Source organism: Metopolophium dirhodum, chromosome 3 (assembly GCF_019925205.1).
Source record: "Metopolophium dirhodum isolate CAU chromosome 3, ASM1992520v1, whole genome shotgun sequence".
NCBI lineage: Eukaryota > Metazoa > Arthropoda > Insecta > Hemiptera > Aphididae > Metopolophium > Metopolophium dirhodum.
This window is the reverse complement of record NC_083562.1, coordinates 26,860,889-26,874,906: the sequence shown is the minus strand read 5'-3', so window position 1 is coordinate 26,874,906 and position 14,018 is coordinate 26,860,889. Positions and strand designations below refer to the sequence as shown.

General features: G+C 26.4%; 1 protein-coding gene across 1 annotated transcript; it reads right to left on the bottom strand.

Annotated features, from left to right (window-relative positions):
* Positions 1 to 5,233: 5,233 nt before the first annotated feature.
* On the bottom strand, positions 5,234 to 13,741 carry LOC132940251 (lysosomal-associated transmembrane protein 4A). The gene is made up of 6 exons (XM_061007734.1): positions 13,412 to 13,741; positions 9,763 to 9,888; positions 9,417 to 9,702; positions 8,685 to 8,823; positions 6,903 to 7,059; positions 5,234 to 5,912 (listed from the first exon to the last, which is right to left on the bottom strand). Exons 2-6 carry the CDS (start codon positions 9,886 to 9,888, stop codon positions 5,661 to 5,663), a joined length of 960 nt encoding a protein of 319 aa, XP_060863717.1. The 5' UTR covers positions 13,412 to 13,741; the 3' UTR covers positions 5,234 to 5,660.
* Between the last annotated feature and the right edge of the window lie 277 nt (positions 13,742 to 14,018).

Genomic DNA, 14,018 nt, shown 5'->3' with positions numbered 1-14,018 from the left:
TAGAAATCTCAATATTTTTGTTAAATAAAGATTATCCAGACGTATAAAATATTTTAAATTCAAAAAATATAAATTTTTAAGTTTTTTCATGAGGTTTATCTAAATATTTTTTTAATAGTTATAATTTTTCAAACGATTTTCTTATTTCGAAAAAATCATAAATAATAATCCACTTGACTTAGATAAATGTTTTGGCAGTAAAAAGTTTTCTATAAACCAGATTAAAATATTGGCTTTTTCTAAATTTTGAATAAAAATGTTAATCATACTTTTAAATTGTGTTTAGTATTAAACAAAGTATTAAAAAATAAAAATAAAAATCGCATGAGTCAATCAAATTACAAAGAAAAAAAAAATAATATTGATTACCTAGAACAAAAGTTATTTCATTTGTCAGGTCTTCTTGTTACCTAGCTATCTGTACCTATATGTAATTAATTTTTTTATTTAAAAAAATACTAGCTATATAATAGTTATAAAATGATTTATTTTCAAATGGTATTTGGTAAACCACATGTTAATTTTACGTATAGGAAATCGATTTATATTTCACTATTTTGTTTTTTCAAGATTCTTTTACAGTTTTTTGCAACTTCTCATTTTATCAGATTAAATTGTGTTTAGTATCCTACTTATAATAGGTATAGTAGTCATACCTATACGGCTATACCAACATCATTTTACAGGGAAAAAATATCATGATCAAATAATTTTAATCCTTGGTATTTTGAGCTAAAATTATAACTTTAAAATTGTTAAAGTAATTCTTACAAAACTGTTAAATCCAGCGGTAGTTCGATTTTTTTTTTAGTGAGACAAGAAAACTTCTGGTGCACCACCCACATATTTTATTCACTCAGTACTATATATGTGCACCCACACAACACTTCGTTCATGGCAAATTTATTCTACTGCAAATTGTCATATAATATTTCAATAAGAATATTTTTTCATATTTACATAAATACCTACTGCAATAATAAAATGGCATCACTAGATATTAAAAAATAAATTCAAATAATGGATATTTTCATATCTTTATACTATTATTTATTAACATAGATACAAACACATTTTGCATAGGTATAGGTAATATACCTATATTGGTTATATTTGAATGTTGAAGCTAGGGTTACTAATTCCTTCAGACTATATTATATCTATCAATGATCAATATATTTTATTTTAAAACAAATTCAATTTTGTAGAGGTAGGTATAGGTAAAATTCATTCATTCAAAATATCCGATTTAAGTAGCTAACTACTGAATTTAAAAGTGTCTTAAAAAATGTGCACTCTTTTAAGTTTGAAAAGAACGAATCATTTAGTATTTACAATAGCGTGTGTACGGTGTATGTGTTTTTTGTTTATTTTCTCTTTTTAAAATAGTAAAAGTGCTACAGTCTTTAACTTACAACTTTACAAGGTGATTTCTTTGCAATGAATCGAGTTCTTCATCAAATATTTATCATACTATTTTTTAAGAACGATAATATTCAAATCAATTTGGCTCATTTTGTACTAATTAAGTAGGTACCTATAAACATTTAAAATTTTTAAGCTTCTTAAGTTTTTTTTTTATTTATCGGTGATAAAATGTTTGTTTTTTTAGAAAAAAAGCTTAGTATTTAGATACAAGGATCCTCATACATTTTCTTGCAGCTAGTTACCTTAAAATATCAAAAATACATATTAGGTACCTATATATGCATAATTATTTTAATACACCCATGAGTGCGATTTATTTTTGAAAATTGTTTATATATTTTTTAGATTTTTTGGTTACAATATGAACTATTTATGAAAATCTTTATTTTAAATTTTCATTTCTTAGTTATCAAAATTGAACTTTTTATAATTTTTTAATTACAGTGATTGACAATTATTGGGATTTTTATAATTTTTTTCAAAATTCGAACTTTAAATGCTTATAAAAAAATCGTGCCTATGTATTTTTAATATTTTTGTAACAATATATCAGAAACCTTAAATTAAATTTTCAGGCTTTTTGACCCAACAAATAACCTTTTATTGACATTTATAAAATAGAAATTGAAATATGAAAATCTCTGTAAACAACTTAAAACGAGTCAAAAAAATTATTTTGAAAATGTTATCAAATGGTACCTATAGAAAATTATATGATAACCATATTGTGTAAAATTCAATTGTCTACGGTTATTCCTTTTTGAATTACAGCAAAATAAGAAAATCGCTACAAGAAAAATCGAGTTAATATATAAATTGAATAAATATTGTAAATCTTTTCAAATCATCTATTTAAAAAAAATTTTTTTATGAATTTCTAACTCACTAATTTACATATTTTTATAATTTTTACGTATTTTGTCAATTATATTTCGAAGCATTATTTTTAATATTTATCGTGTATAATACATACTATCTTAGATAAAATTACACAAATAAAAATTTAAAAACACACATCATTGTAAAATAGTACATTCATTGATTTGCTCAAAATCCAGCTAAAATGAAAATTTCTATCAGATAATAAATCAAAATGAGTTAAAATATTTTCAACATTTTCAAATTTTATGTATAGAAAATTATAAAATAAAAACTTTGATGAACATTTTAATTACATAGGAACGGTTATTAGTTAACAAAATAAGAAAATTCCTACGAGATTTTATTAATTTAAGGGCAAGTATCCAATTTCTAACTTCAGATGCTCAATTTTTTTTTTAATTTTCACTTACAACTTATGATAAACCTTGTATTAGATTTTTAAGTTGTTTGACCAAGCAAAAAAAAAGTTATGTTCAGTAATTTAAAAAAAAATTAGTGAAAATGAAATTTTTTCTGCATATTAATAGTTTAAAAATAGTAAAACTATTTTGAAAATGTCATTGTGTATAGAAAATGGTAATATAAACATTCGGTGAAAATTTAATTTAACTGCTGTACGATTATTTTTTTTAGTTACCTACACCAAATAACTAAATCGCTGTTTATTTTATAGGTACTTATTACTTTTTTTTCTCCCGACCTCTTTTAAAACTAATGAGAATTTTTCACTTTTGGTCAACTTTTTCCCAAAATAGCAACTAGATTCACTTTCCTACCATAAAATATACTGAGGTAGAAAATTGAATAATTTTTACTGCCCCAAAAAGTGATGACAGACAAAAAAAAACAGACATCATTGTAAAATCAATACAATTATCACTCGGCTCAGAATCCAAAAAAAAGGTCGTGGGGATAACCTAATTAATTTGCAAATCATTAGTATATAGTTAAAAATGTATAATATAATTTTAAATATAACAGTTAAGGCTGGAAAATGTTTTTACACGCAGGTTACGGTCTGTTCTTCACAAGTTCTTCTGACAGAAACCTATTATCTTACAAATACTAAATATTCAAAATTTTTTTTTATAGATACCTACAACATCAAGTTCAAATTTCGGCAAAATCGGATAGGCATCTGAACGAAAAATAACAATTTGTTAGGCATTTTGTTTTAAATCAAATAATATTATTCTTAGGAGATGGAAACTTTTTGTTAATATATTTCTATATTTACTGCCTATAGGGCTATCTATACACAATGCAATTTTCAAAACATATAGATTAATTTAGGCTATTTATACCCCGGACCTATTATTCACATTATTTATTTATTTGAAATACTCGCCCGAGGGCAACCGTATTATTCTACGGTAGGTACATATTCGTCGGTGTTGATTTATCATTTATAAATGAATTGGTAACAGACAACAGCTTGTAATATTATAATAGTTGTAACAATAAATTGAATGACTAGGATAGGTAATATATATTTGTTTTTGGCAAAAATGAGTTCTACCATTTTTCAATATATATTACTAATAAATTACTCATTGGTTATTGCAATATACGTACCTAACTAAATATAATAAAATATTGGTTGATCGATTGTTTCCGCTCAGATTTGTTTTTCACTGTATAGGTATTCTCACTAAACAAATAACAATAATTTATCAAAGACGGGATCGAGCCACCAATCTACACTAGATAGGAACCTAACCTACAAGTTACAATCTACTATTATACAGCAGAGTAATTTTTCTGTTTTTTTGTAACTATAAAAACCATCAATGTGCCAACGGCCGATCGCCCTGTGATGATGGTAAGGACGTAAGGTGTTAAATTGTTTACAGAATAATTTATTAGTCATGTTACACGTATCTGGTATCTCAAATGCAGACAAGAAGACAACATAACAATAAACATAATATGACATCAAAGTGTAGCATTTTTTTTCAAACATAATTGAGAAAACATTAAACATCAGTAACTAACTATTGAGTTTATTATGCCAGATTGCATGAACAATCACTAAGCATATTTTATCTAATCAATAGTGAGCTAATGGTCCCTTAAACATGATTTAGTGGCCCATGATTGGTCTATCAAATTTTATTTGACCATTAAATTAATTGATTATTCATATAACTCAGCATAGTTTATTATTTTGTACGTATTTACTTGATTTAATATCCCAGTTACATTTTTCAATATCCATCGCCTTATAATTTACTCTGAAGCAAGCTGACCCACAGATCCACCTTTTTATTTCATGGAATATCCCAGTGACTGGGAAAGTGGGAAATATTATACAATTGCTATTTTTATTAATTTCATATATTATTTTATTACGATTTTTAATGACAGCAGATGAATGTCAAAATTATGTAAGTACCTAGTAACTAGTTCAAATTTGGGTAGAATTTAGATGTATGTTTTGGATTTAAATATTATCATTGATACTAACTTAATAAATTATATTACTCATAGTATGAAATAAGTTTTATACTTTTAATTTCATGTAACATAATAATATAATATGGTATATGGTATATCTAGTGCGTAGTGGAGATTTAATATCTATTACTACATGAAAATGTATAACCAATAAAAAATCATAAAATAGTTGATATTTATTAATTTTTTTTTTTTGTTTGCTTCAAAATAATTCATCACACCACACTTACTAAATTGTATTGGCAAAATAATATATAAAAAATATACCATAGGATACTATTGGACAGTCATTTCCAAATTAAAACTTAATTTAAATGCTGTGTTTTTATTTTATGAAATCATAATCACTATACATTTATAATACCTTCTTTAAAAATAAAGTTTTTCCAAACAGTTATAAAAGATTTTTTTTTATAAAGCCAAGTAACAAGGAACTTTAAATCAAATTATTTCAATGTTAATAATATAATAATTTAACAAATACCAGTTGTATTGTGCTATTTATGAATAAGATATATTATTAAATCAATTATATTAAAATTGTGATCATTAAAAAAATAATAAGACAAATACACTTAAGAAGATTAACTAACACTTGCACCATATTATAAAAAAATTACATAAAATTTCAAATAAATTTATACAACAGGAATAAAAGTAATAATAGACTGTATTTGTATATAAGAATAAGATGACTTAAACATTTGATTTAGCGTTCTTACCTATTGGTTTCCAGAACAAAATTCTTCCAGTCTTTCCAAGGGGACTAGTTTATAATAATTTTATACTGATAAGTAATATATATATAAATATATATATGTATTTTATTATACTCAAATGTTAGGTATATTAAAAATATGTTTTAAAACTAGAAATAATATTATCTTCTTGAATTATGCTCTAATATCATTTGTAGAATTGTATGAAGGTGGGGGTACATCAGGATGGGTAGCATTATCTTCTCCAATAGCAACAGCGTAAGAAGGTGGTGGAGGAGGAAACTTTTTCATGTTAATATCATAATCCGGGCGTAAAAGATTCTGAACAACGAAGTTTGATTCTATATAATGTATAGTTGGTTGAGCTGAACCTCGCTTCAATGTCAGATACTTGTAACAACTCCAAACTACACCAACAAAATATCCCTAAAATAAATAAAATAAAATAATTATTTAAATATAAAAAAACTTATTTAAAAATAGTGTTAATATTTTCTGTGAAACTAAAATTACAAATAGTTTTAAATTAATTTTAAAACAAAAATGCAGCATAATAATACAATCTGTTAACATATTTGCAGCACCTGGTAGCTATCTATTGTATTATTGCATTATTTTCATAAGATGTGTTTTAAAAATTTGAAGCTTTGCTAGATTACTCGTGCATTCTTTTATATTTTATTTTATTCTACCCATTTAAAAATAATTGTATGCATTAGGGTTCTTATTTGGGTCATCCTTGAATTCTTAAGTTGACAGACAAAAATTTGTTTCTAAAAAATAAATGAAAAATGTTGAGACAAATATGTCTTTCCTAACTCAATTCTTTCATCCCGCTGTATTAGCCTTATGTTTAACACGTAAAACACATTTGCATTATAAATTTTTCTGAAAAAAAAAAAATTAAACAGGTATAATTGCAGTGGGAATAATATGAAATAATCAAGAAGTGAAAGGTTTATGGTCCATATTGACATAAACAATTTGTCTGTATAATGTTAGTAATTTTTCACGTAACACAAACACCACAAAAATGTGATTATCGTTTATTTGATGTACAGAGCGGCTTATTTGTTTATATCTTATAGAATTACGACTAAAATAATGAACTTATCATTCGTATTAATTATTAGCCATTTTTATCGTTAAACTTTTATCCTTAACTTTTCTTGATAAGTTCATTATTTTAGCTATAATTTTATGAGATATAACAAAATAAATAGCTTTATACATTGAATAAAATTTACATCATACATTTTTGCACATCTAACAAATACATATTAAATATAAATATTTATGTTATCAAATGTTGTTTAATTTCAATATAATTACTCCTATTGACTTAAGCTATTTTATTTCTAAGTGTTATAACTTATGAGATGAAATCAATTTTTAAGTTGAATTATGTATACAAACCTTAGATACTATTGAAATGAACAAAGAAAAGATGACTATAAATGATATAAATCGTGGATTTATTAAAGTAAATCCACTAGACATATATTCAGATTCGGTACGGATCATGAGACGATGGAAGTCTGGCAAATAACATAGATATCCAAAAGCTGACAATCTAAAAAAAAAATTTTTAATAAAAATGATTGCTAATTATATGCAAATAAAATTCATACAAACATATTTTAATATACATATACAATATGTATTTAGGTAAGAAGTTAAATATAACAATATACATTTATAAAAAAGATGGATAAGTGGATGTCGCTCTGCTGTACAGTAGGTTACAAGTGGGTCACTGTAATGGATGGTGTTAAATTTGAATTCAATGATATAATATCATTGTATAAGAAAAACGATTCTGAGCGAAAACGGTCAGTCAGCCTATGATATTACCAAGTATATTTGATGATATTATTGTGAATAAAGTAATTTATATAACCTATTTACGTGGAGCTTTGTTTTAAATTTTCAATCCTTAACCATAAAAGTTAAACATTTTATACATTTTTAACTACAAAATAATTAATAAATTTGATAAATGTTGTCAACATTTGAACTTTAAATGCTTATAAAAAAAAATTGTGCATATGTATTTTTAATATTTTTCAACTGCTATTAGAATGATATATCAGGAGCCTTATATTAAATTTTCACGCTGTTTTACCGAACAAAAAATTTTTTATTGATATTTATAGAAAAAAAAACTAAAAAAATTTAAAACTGACAATGTCCGTAAACCGCTCAAAAAGAGTCAAAATATTTTCAAAATTTTATGGTGTATAGAAAATGCTAATATAAACATTCAGTGAAATTTTCAAGTATCTACAGTCTTCCGTTTTTCAATTACAATAAAATAAGAAAATTGTTCATGAGAAATCAAGTGAATATCAAATGTTGTAAAAATATAAATTTCAGACGCTCATAAAAATTTAATTTAAGTTTCTTGTAGACATTTTTTATTTGATAAAGGTAGAAAAACTTATGAGTAATCTTATATTACATTTTCAAATCTTAGATTTAAAAAGAAAAATTTTTATGAATTCTCAACTCAAAATAATTTGCTGATTTTCGTGATTTTTCCGTATTTTGTCAAAATTTGAACTTTAAATGCTTATAAATAAAAACTGTGACTAAGGATTTTTAATTTTTTTCATCTGCCTATGAAACAATAACCTAGGAGCCTTCTATTAAATTTTTAAGCTTTTTTACTCAACAGATAAAATTTTATTGATATTTATAGAAAAAAAAACTAAAAAAATTGAAGACTAACAATGTAAACAGCTCAAAAAGAGTCAAGATATTTTGTAAATTTTATAGTGTATAGAAAATGCTAATATAAACATTCAGTCAAAATTTCATGTCCGTACGGTCATTTGTTATAGAGTTACACCAAAAACCAAAATCAATTTTCTCGAAAACAGATTTTGCGTAAAAATTCCCGTTTTTCCTTAATTTTTCTTTTGTTTTTCATGTCGCTTTTGAAAACTACTGGGAATTTATTACTTTTGACCCCCCCAAAGTACAAACTAGATTCACTTTCCTATCAGAAAAGGTACTGTTGAAGGAAATCCAAGCACTTTTACTTTCCTAAAAGGTGATGACAGACACAAAAATAAAAAATTTAAAAAAAAACAAAAAAAAAACACACACATCATTGTAAAATCAATACATTCATTGCTTCACTCAGAATCTAAAATATCATTAAATTATAAAAGCATATTATTTTGTTTCACTTACATAGTCACAAATAAATCAAACAATTGCATACAAAAAAATGGAATTAACATCTTAGGTTTTCCTTTTATGGCACCATAAATCATGGAAATAGTAATAATTAATGTAAAGAATATTACAAACACTGCATAATTTACATTATCTGAAAAAATGAAAACAAAATATTACAAATTTTAATTTATAATTCTTAGCTATTTTAGCTTTTAACATTTACAGTAAATTTAAAGTATACAATTTATACAAATCCTACTACAGTAGAAACAATTGTCCCCAACAGGAACAACAAGTAGTATAAAATAAAAAAACTATTTAATTATTTAAAAAATATTTATAAACATAGATATACTCAAAATTGTAAAAAATTATGTATATTAAAATATTATTCAGTAGAGCTGTGTAAAATATTAGATACATTTTTTTTGATTTGTTGGAAACTTAGAAAGAAAGGATCTCTATAGGTTAATTTTAGAATACGTACATTTTAGTAAAACTAAAATCCTTAGTATACATATAATATACATTTATACAAATGTTTTATCCTTTAAGTACATGAAATCATTAAACTATTAAATCATTATTTGTTAATTCAGAAATAAAAATATAACGATACCTTAAAGTAAATTTATTTTTTAAATATACTTCAGTCAATTTATTAGATTGGTTATTTACTACAACATTCATGTCCTACTTTATTCAAACTATACTAATTTAAAATTGGATAAATGCAGCTCTTACCCATTTGCAATGGACGACCCATAAACATTCCAAATGATGCAGAATATTTGTCACCCTTTGTACTTCCAACTGTAGGTTCAATCATATCATCTTGATCATAGTTTGATAATCCAGAAGAGCTATCAGTAGAAACATAATTAACATTAAAAGTTGGAATGTTACGTTCAGCTAAAGCAGTAGGTAATTCATTATGATCTATTGAAGTTCTTGTTATCTGAACAGGTTTTAAAAATTCAGGATGTCGCAAAAAGACTCCAAGTGTACTTATTGCCAGCAATTGTAACATCTATAAAACAAATAAATAAATATTAATTTTTTTTAATTATTTAATTTTTTTGTCTATTACCAAATGCCATAATCCAAGGAAAATGGTTCCCGTTCTGACATGACAACAGAGTAGGCAACGCCATTCATTTTTACGACGCTCAATAAATTTAAATGTTGAATTAGGAGGAGGTTGTTGAGTTTGCATCTGAAAACATTTAAACAGTTAGATGATTAACATAAATAATTGCAAATTGGTAATTGTAATACTTATTACAATATTTTACATTTATATGATGATAATATTATTATAGAAATTTTAATTAGGATTACCTAACAAAAAAGCATGATGCTAATGAAAGTATTAAACAAGTTAGTATTAAATTCAATAATTTGATAATAATCTCAGTAATTAGTTGTAAAAATATAACTATCTTCACTTAATTTATAAATTAACATAATATTTTATAATAGATATAAATAATAAATATTTGAAAATAATAAAATACAGCTCCCTAAATTTTTTTATTGAATTAATACTTTGGGATAATTAGTGCATGGACTAAAGATGCTGAATTCAACATTTATTTTAATTTAAATTACATCTTAAATATCAATCAAGACATCCATAATTCATATTAGGTAAGTAGAAACGATTTGGTATTTTCAGTTAATCTATGGTCCAGTTGAGGGCTATGCTAACTTATATCAATATAAATACATGTGAAAACCAAAGTAATAAAACAAAATAACCTTATATTTATATTATATACAGTGGAAGTTGTACCTATAACCTATATTAATGGTTCCTAATATTTAATCGTTTATCATATTGAAATTAAAATGTTTTCTTATAAAAAAAAAAAATATTAGTTATAGGTATAGGTAGGTACATAATTTTATAAGAATTAAATATTTTTAATAGAAATCAATAATACAAACAAGAAAATATGTTTTCTCATGTTTAAACAACATATGTAGTTAACATAATAGGTAGGTAATAATATAATAATACACAAACATTAACTCAATAACACCAATTAGCAAATGAAAAAAACACCAAATTTTTGAACAACTAATTAATAGATATTCATAAATAATCATAATAAAGTCATCAAAATGAAATAATTCAAGCCCAAATTTACAAGTCTGTAACGATAAAATGCTTAGACCGGAACCTAAATTGATGATCTGGATAATGTATGATACGGTCTGAAAACGGGAATAGTCTTTTAAGGATAATTTTTAAATACTTTAGAAATAGTGGAGAGCAGACAATTGGTCTATAGGATGATTGAGAAAGTTCAAAAGGTTTCTCCGTGGTTTGGATTATATTTAAGTATTTCCAACAACTTGACAAATAAGATAAATGTATACTGTAGTAGGAAGTTAAATATTAGTGATAGAAGAATGGAAGATTTGTTAGAAGGTTTTTGCAAATTAAGTTGCTTATTAAGTTGTGACTAGGAGCTATTTTCGAAGTAAAGTTTTGGATGATGTGTACAATTTCTCGCAGACTAGTAGGTAATAACAATAATGTAGGTAATCATACAAAAATAATATTTCAATTGTGACTCGGCGCGGCGCAGTGGCTGAAATCAATCACGCGACGTGATTAAGAGTAAGCAACAGCCGCTGCCACTAGTTCTCAGATGGGTGACCATCTGGGTTCGTTGTGTGCAAAAACCTTGTCACACATACACGTGTTCCTAACCGACCGTACCAACAGTCCCAACCCTACCAACCTTACAGACTAATGACCTCAATCGTCAAAGCCTTAAAATCTAATAAAACAAATAAAAAAAATATTTCAATTCTGTAGGTATAAAGAACCTATTATAAATGTAGGAACATAAATTGTACTAGTAGATAAAAAAATGTTCATTCCTGTTAGTTCTAATTATCATAAATAGGTAGTTTGTGGATATACATAATCTATATATACTAGGAATTTAATCAAAAAATAACTATAGGTAGTTGTAGCATAAATTCAGTAAATATTTTCTATAAACCATAAATAGATAAGAAGAATGTTTAACATTATACTTTACATTAATTCAAGTTGTATCAATAAGGAACAAGAAAAGTAAACTAATTACCCAACTTGTAATTTTTAAAATCATTTTAAAAACAGAAATTTGTTGAAACAATTTAATAAATATAAATAAAAGTATAAAGATAATCATTTAATATTTACTTACGCCATACTAAAACTAAGATAAGGTAAAATCATTTTATTATTAATTATGAGACATTTGAACAAAGCATAATTAAATAAAATACTATATTATCGTCCTTGAACTGTACAATTACTTTGACTCGTTTTCTAATATTGGTCACCTAAATATAAATTTTAACCATGATTACACTAATTAAAATAAAACAACAATTAATAAAATATCTATTTCATTACCTACTCCAAACACATTATAATATATAATATAAAATTACATATACAAATTATGATTTTAGAATTGTAAATTTAGTTGGCAGGTATGTAGTTTAATTTTGTACATATTATAATAGGTAGCGTTCAATTTTTTTTGCAGTCATAATTGAAAGAAAAATGGTTATTATATTTTATAAATAATTCCAAATCCAAATAGTGTTCTAAAGAATTATAATTTTAGAATATTGCAAAACGATTATCCACACCCAATAATGGTACATTCGAGAGTACATCATAAATTGTATTCACATAGTCAAGGAGTACCGATCTCCTATTTTTTAGAAAATCTTTACATAGTATGTAGTCCAGTGTCAAGTATGCGAATTTGATAAGTGTGTATTAGTAAATAAGGCAGTAATATAATTATAAAATGCACATAATATACATATTAGGTAGGTATAAAATAGGAACCAGTTAATGTTACAGTTCAAAGGTTTGCCTTGAAATAAATGATATTTTTGGTATGAAGGCGTTTTCCTGGAAGCAAGTCCAAGCATGTAGGAGGATAATGAGTCAAGTTTTGGATCAATTCATTTTTAATTAAATATCTGTTAAATGTTTTGTAATTCACGAGTTTATTTTCAAAGGTTTTGTAAGATAAAAGCATACCCAACCAAATCGCAATTTGGTAAAAATAGGATTTTATTAGGTACCTACTAAAAAAAATGCTGGCCAATTATTTTGAACATTACAGTGATGGGGAAATGGCACAAAGGAATGTGACGGGAACATCCTCACGTCAATATATATCGATGTACAAAACAAAAAAAATGTGCAAGTGTAAAACGAATTGAAAACAATAATAGAAGATGTATTCAAAATTCCCACCCAAGTGAACCAAAACAGTCACCTGTTACTGTAATATATTTCTGTACATTGAATCGCCGAGCACAGCATAATATACACTATACTACCTATATATATATATTATAATGTAGTCACCATATTGTATAAAAAACAATCGACAACTGGTGCCGGTGGGTACATCGACGTACAATATTATAATGTAATTTTATAATTATACTCAACAGGTGAAAACTACGACGCACGGGCAAAATATGTGCATAGTAGGCGGTAGGTACATACAACGTGTAAACAATGATTGCCCAATCCCAACACCAATACTGAATACACTATGGAGTTTGGATGGGTGAACGTCGTAGAACAATGGTTGGAGGGGATGGGGGGGTACGAGACTTTGGCTTGTTTGGTTCGCCCGTTGTTCTGCGGGCACGGGATAGGTGGTATGCGGCAATGTCAAAAGAAAAATAAGTACACTTACCGCGTCAAAGTAGTAGTAGCGGGCGACTGGATAATAATATTATGTAACTTTCCAATCAGTGGACGGCGACAATGACATTTATTTTAATGATCGACGACGGTAAGGAAAGCTAGGCGTAAGAACAACGGTCAACGACACACGACTATCGGCGCGATGTGCAAAACGGTCGACGGAGAGACAGTGAAATGCGGACAGTCGAATGGTAATATGGTATATATTTTCTAATTTCTATGGAGCGGACAGTGGAATGAACAGCGGCCAGCGACGCAGAGTATTGATTGATAAACGCGAGTACGCGACGAATCACGAGTGACGGCACGGAACGATGCGATGACTAGTGGCGGCGGCGAGTATTAGCATTAGTATTGGTATTATATTATAGTGTACTCTCCTTCTCCTATGGATCGGTGTATCGACCGTTGCTTCGGCGCGCCGTACCGCCGATCGGGCGTCGTCCTTGAGTAGTTGAGTACACCCCTAGTAACACACTATAGTCGACTATAGTAACAGTAGCTGAATAGTGACCACTGACCAGTGGTGGGTGGATGTCAGTGGACAGTCGTGCTATACCTAGTCGCGGTGGCGAGTTAGCACCACTTTGCTCGAG

Coding starts and splice junctions, on each gene's coding strand:
- LOC132940251 (XM_061007734.1), bottom strand. CDS start 9,888: ATGCAAACTCAACAACCTCCTCCTAATTCAACATTTAAATTTATTGAG. Junction 9,703..9,762: donor TCCTTGGATTATGGCATTTG/GTAATAGACAAA, acceptor TTTGTTTTATAG/ATGTTACAATTGCTGGCAAT. Junction 7,060..8,684: donor TTTGATTTATTTGTGACTAT/GTAAGTGAAACA, acceptor TTTTTTTTTTAG/ATTGTCAGCTTTTGGATATC.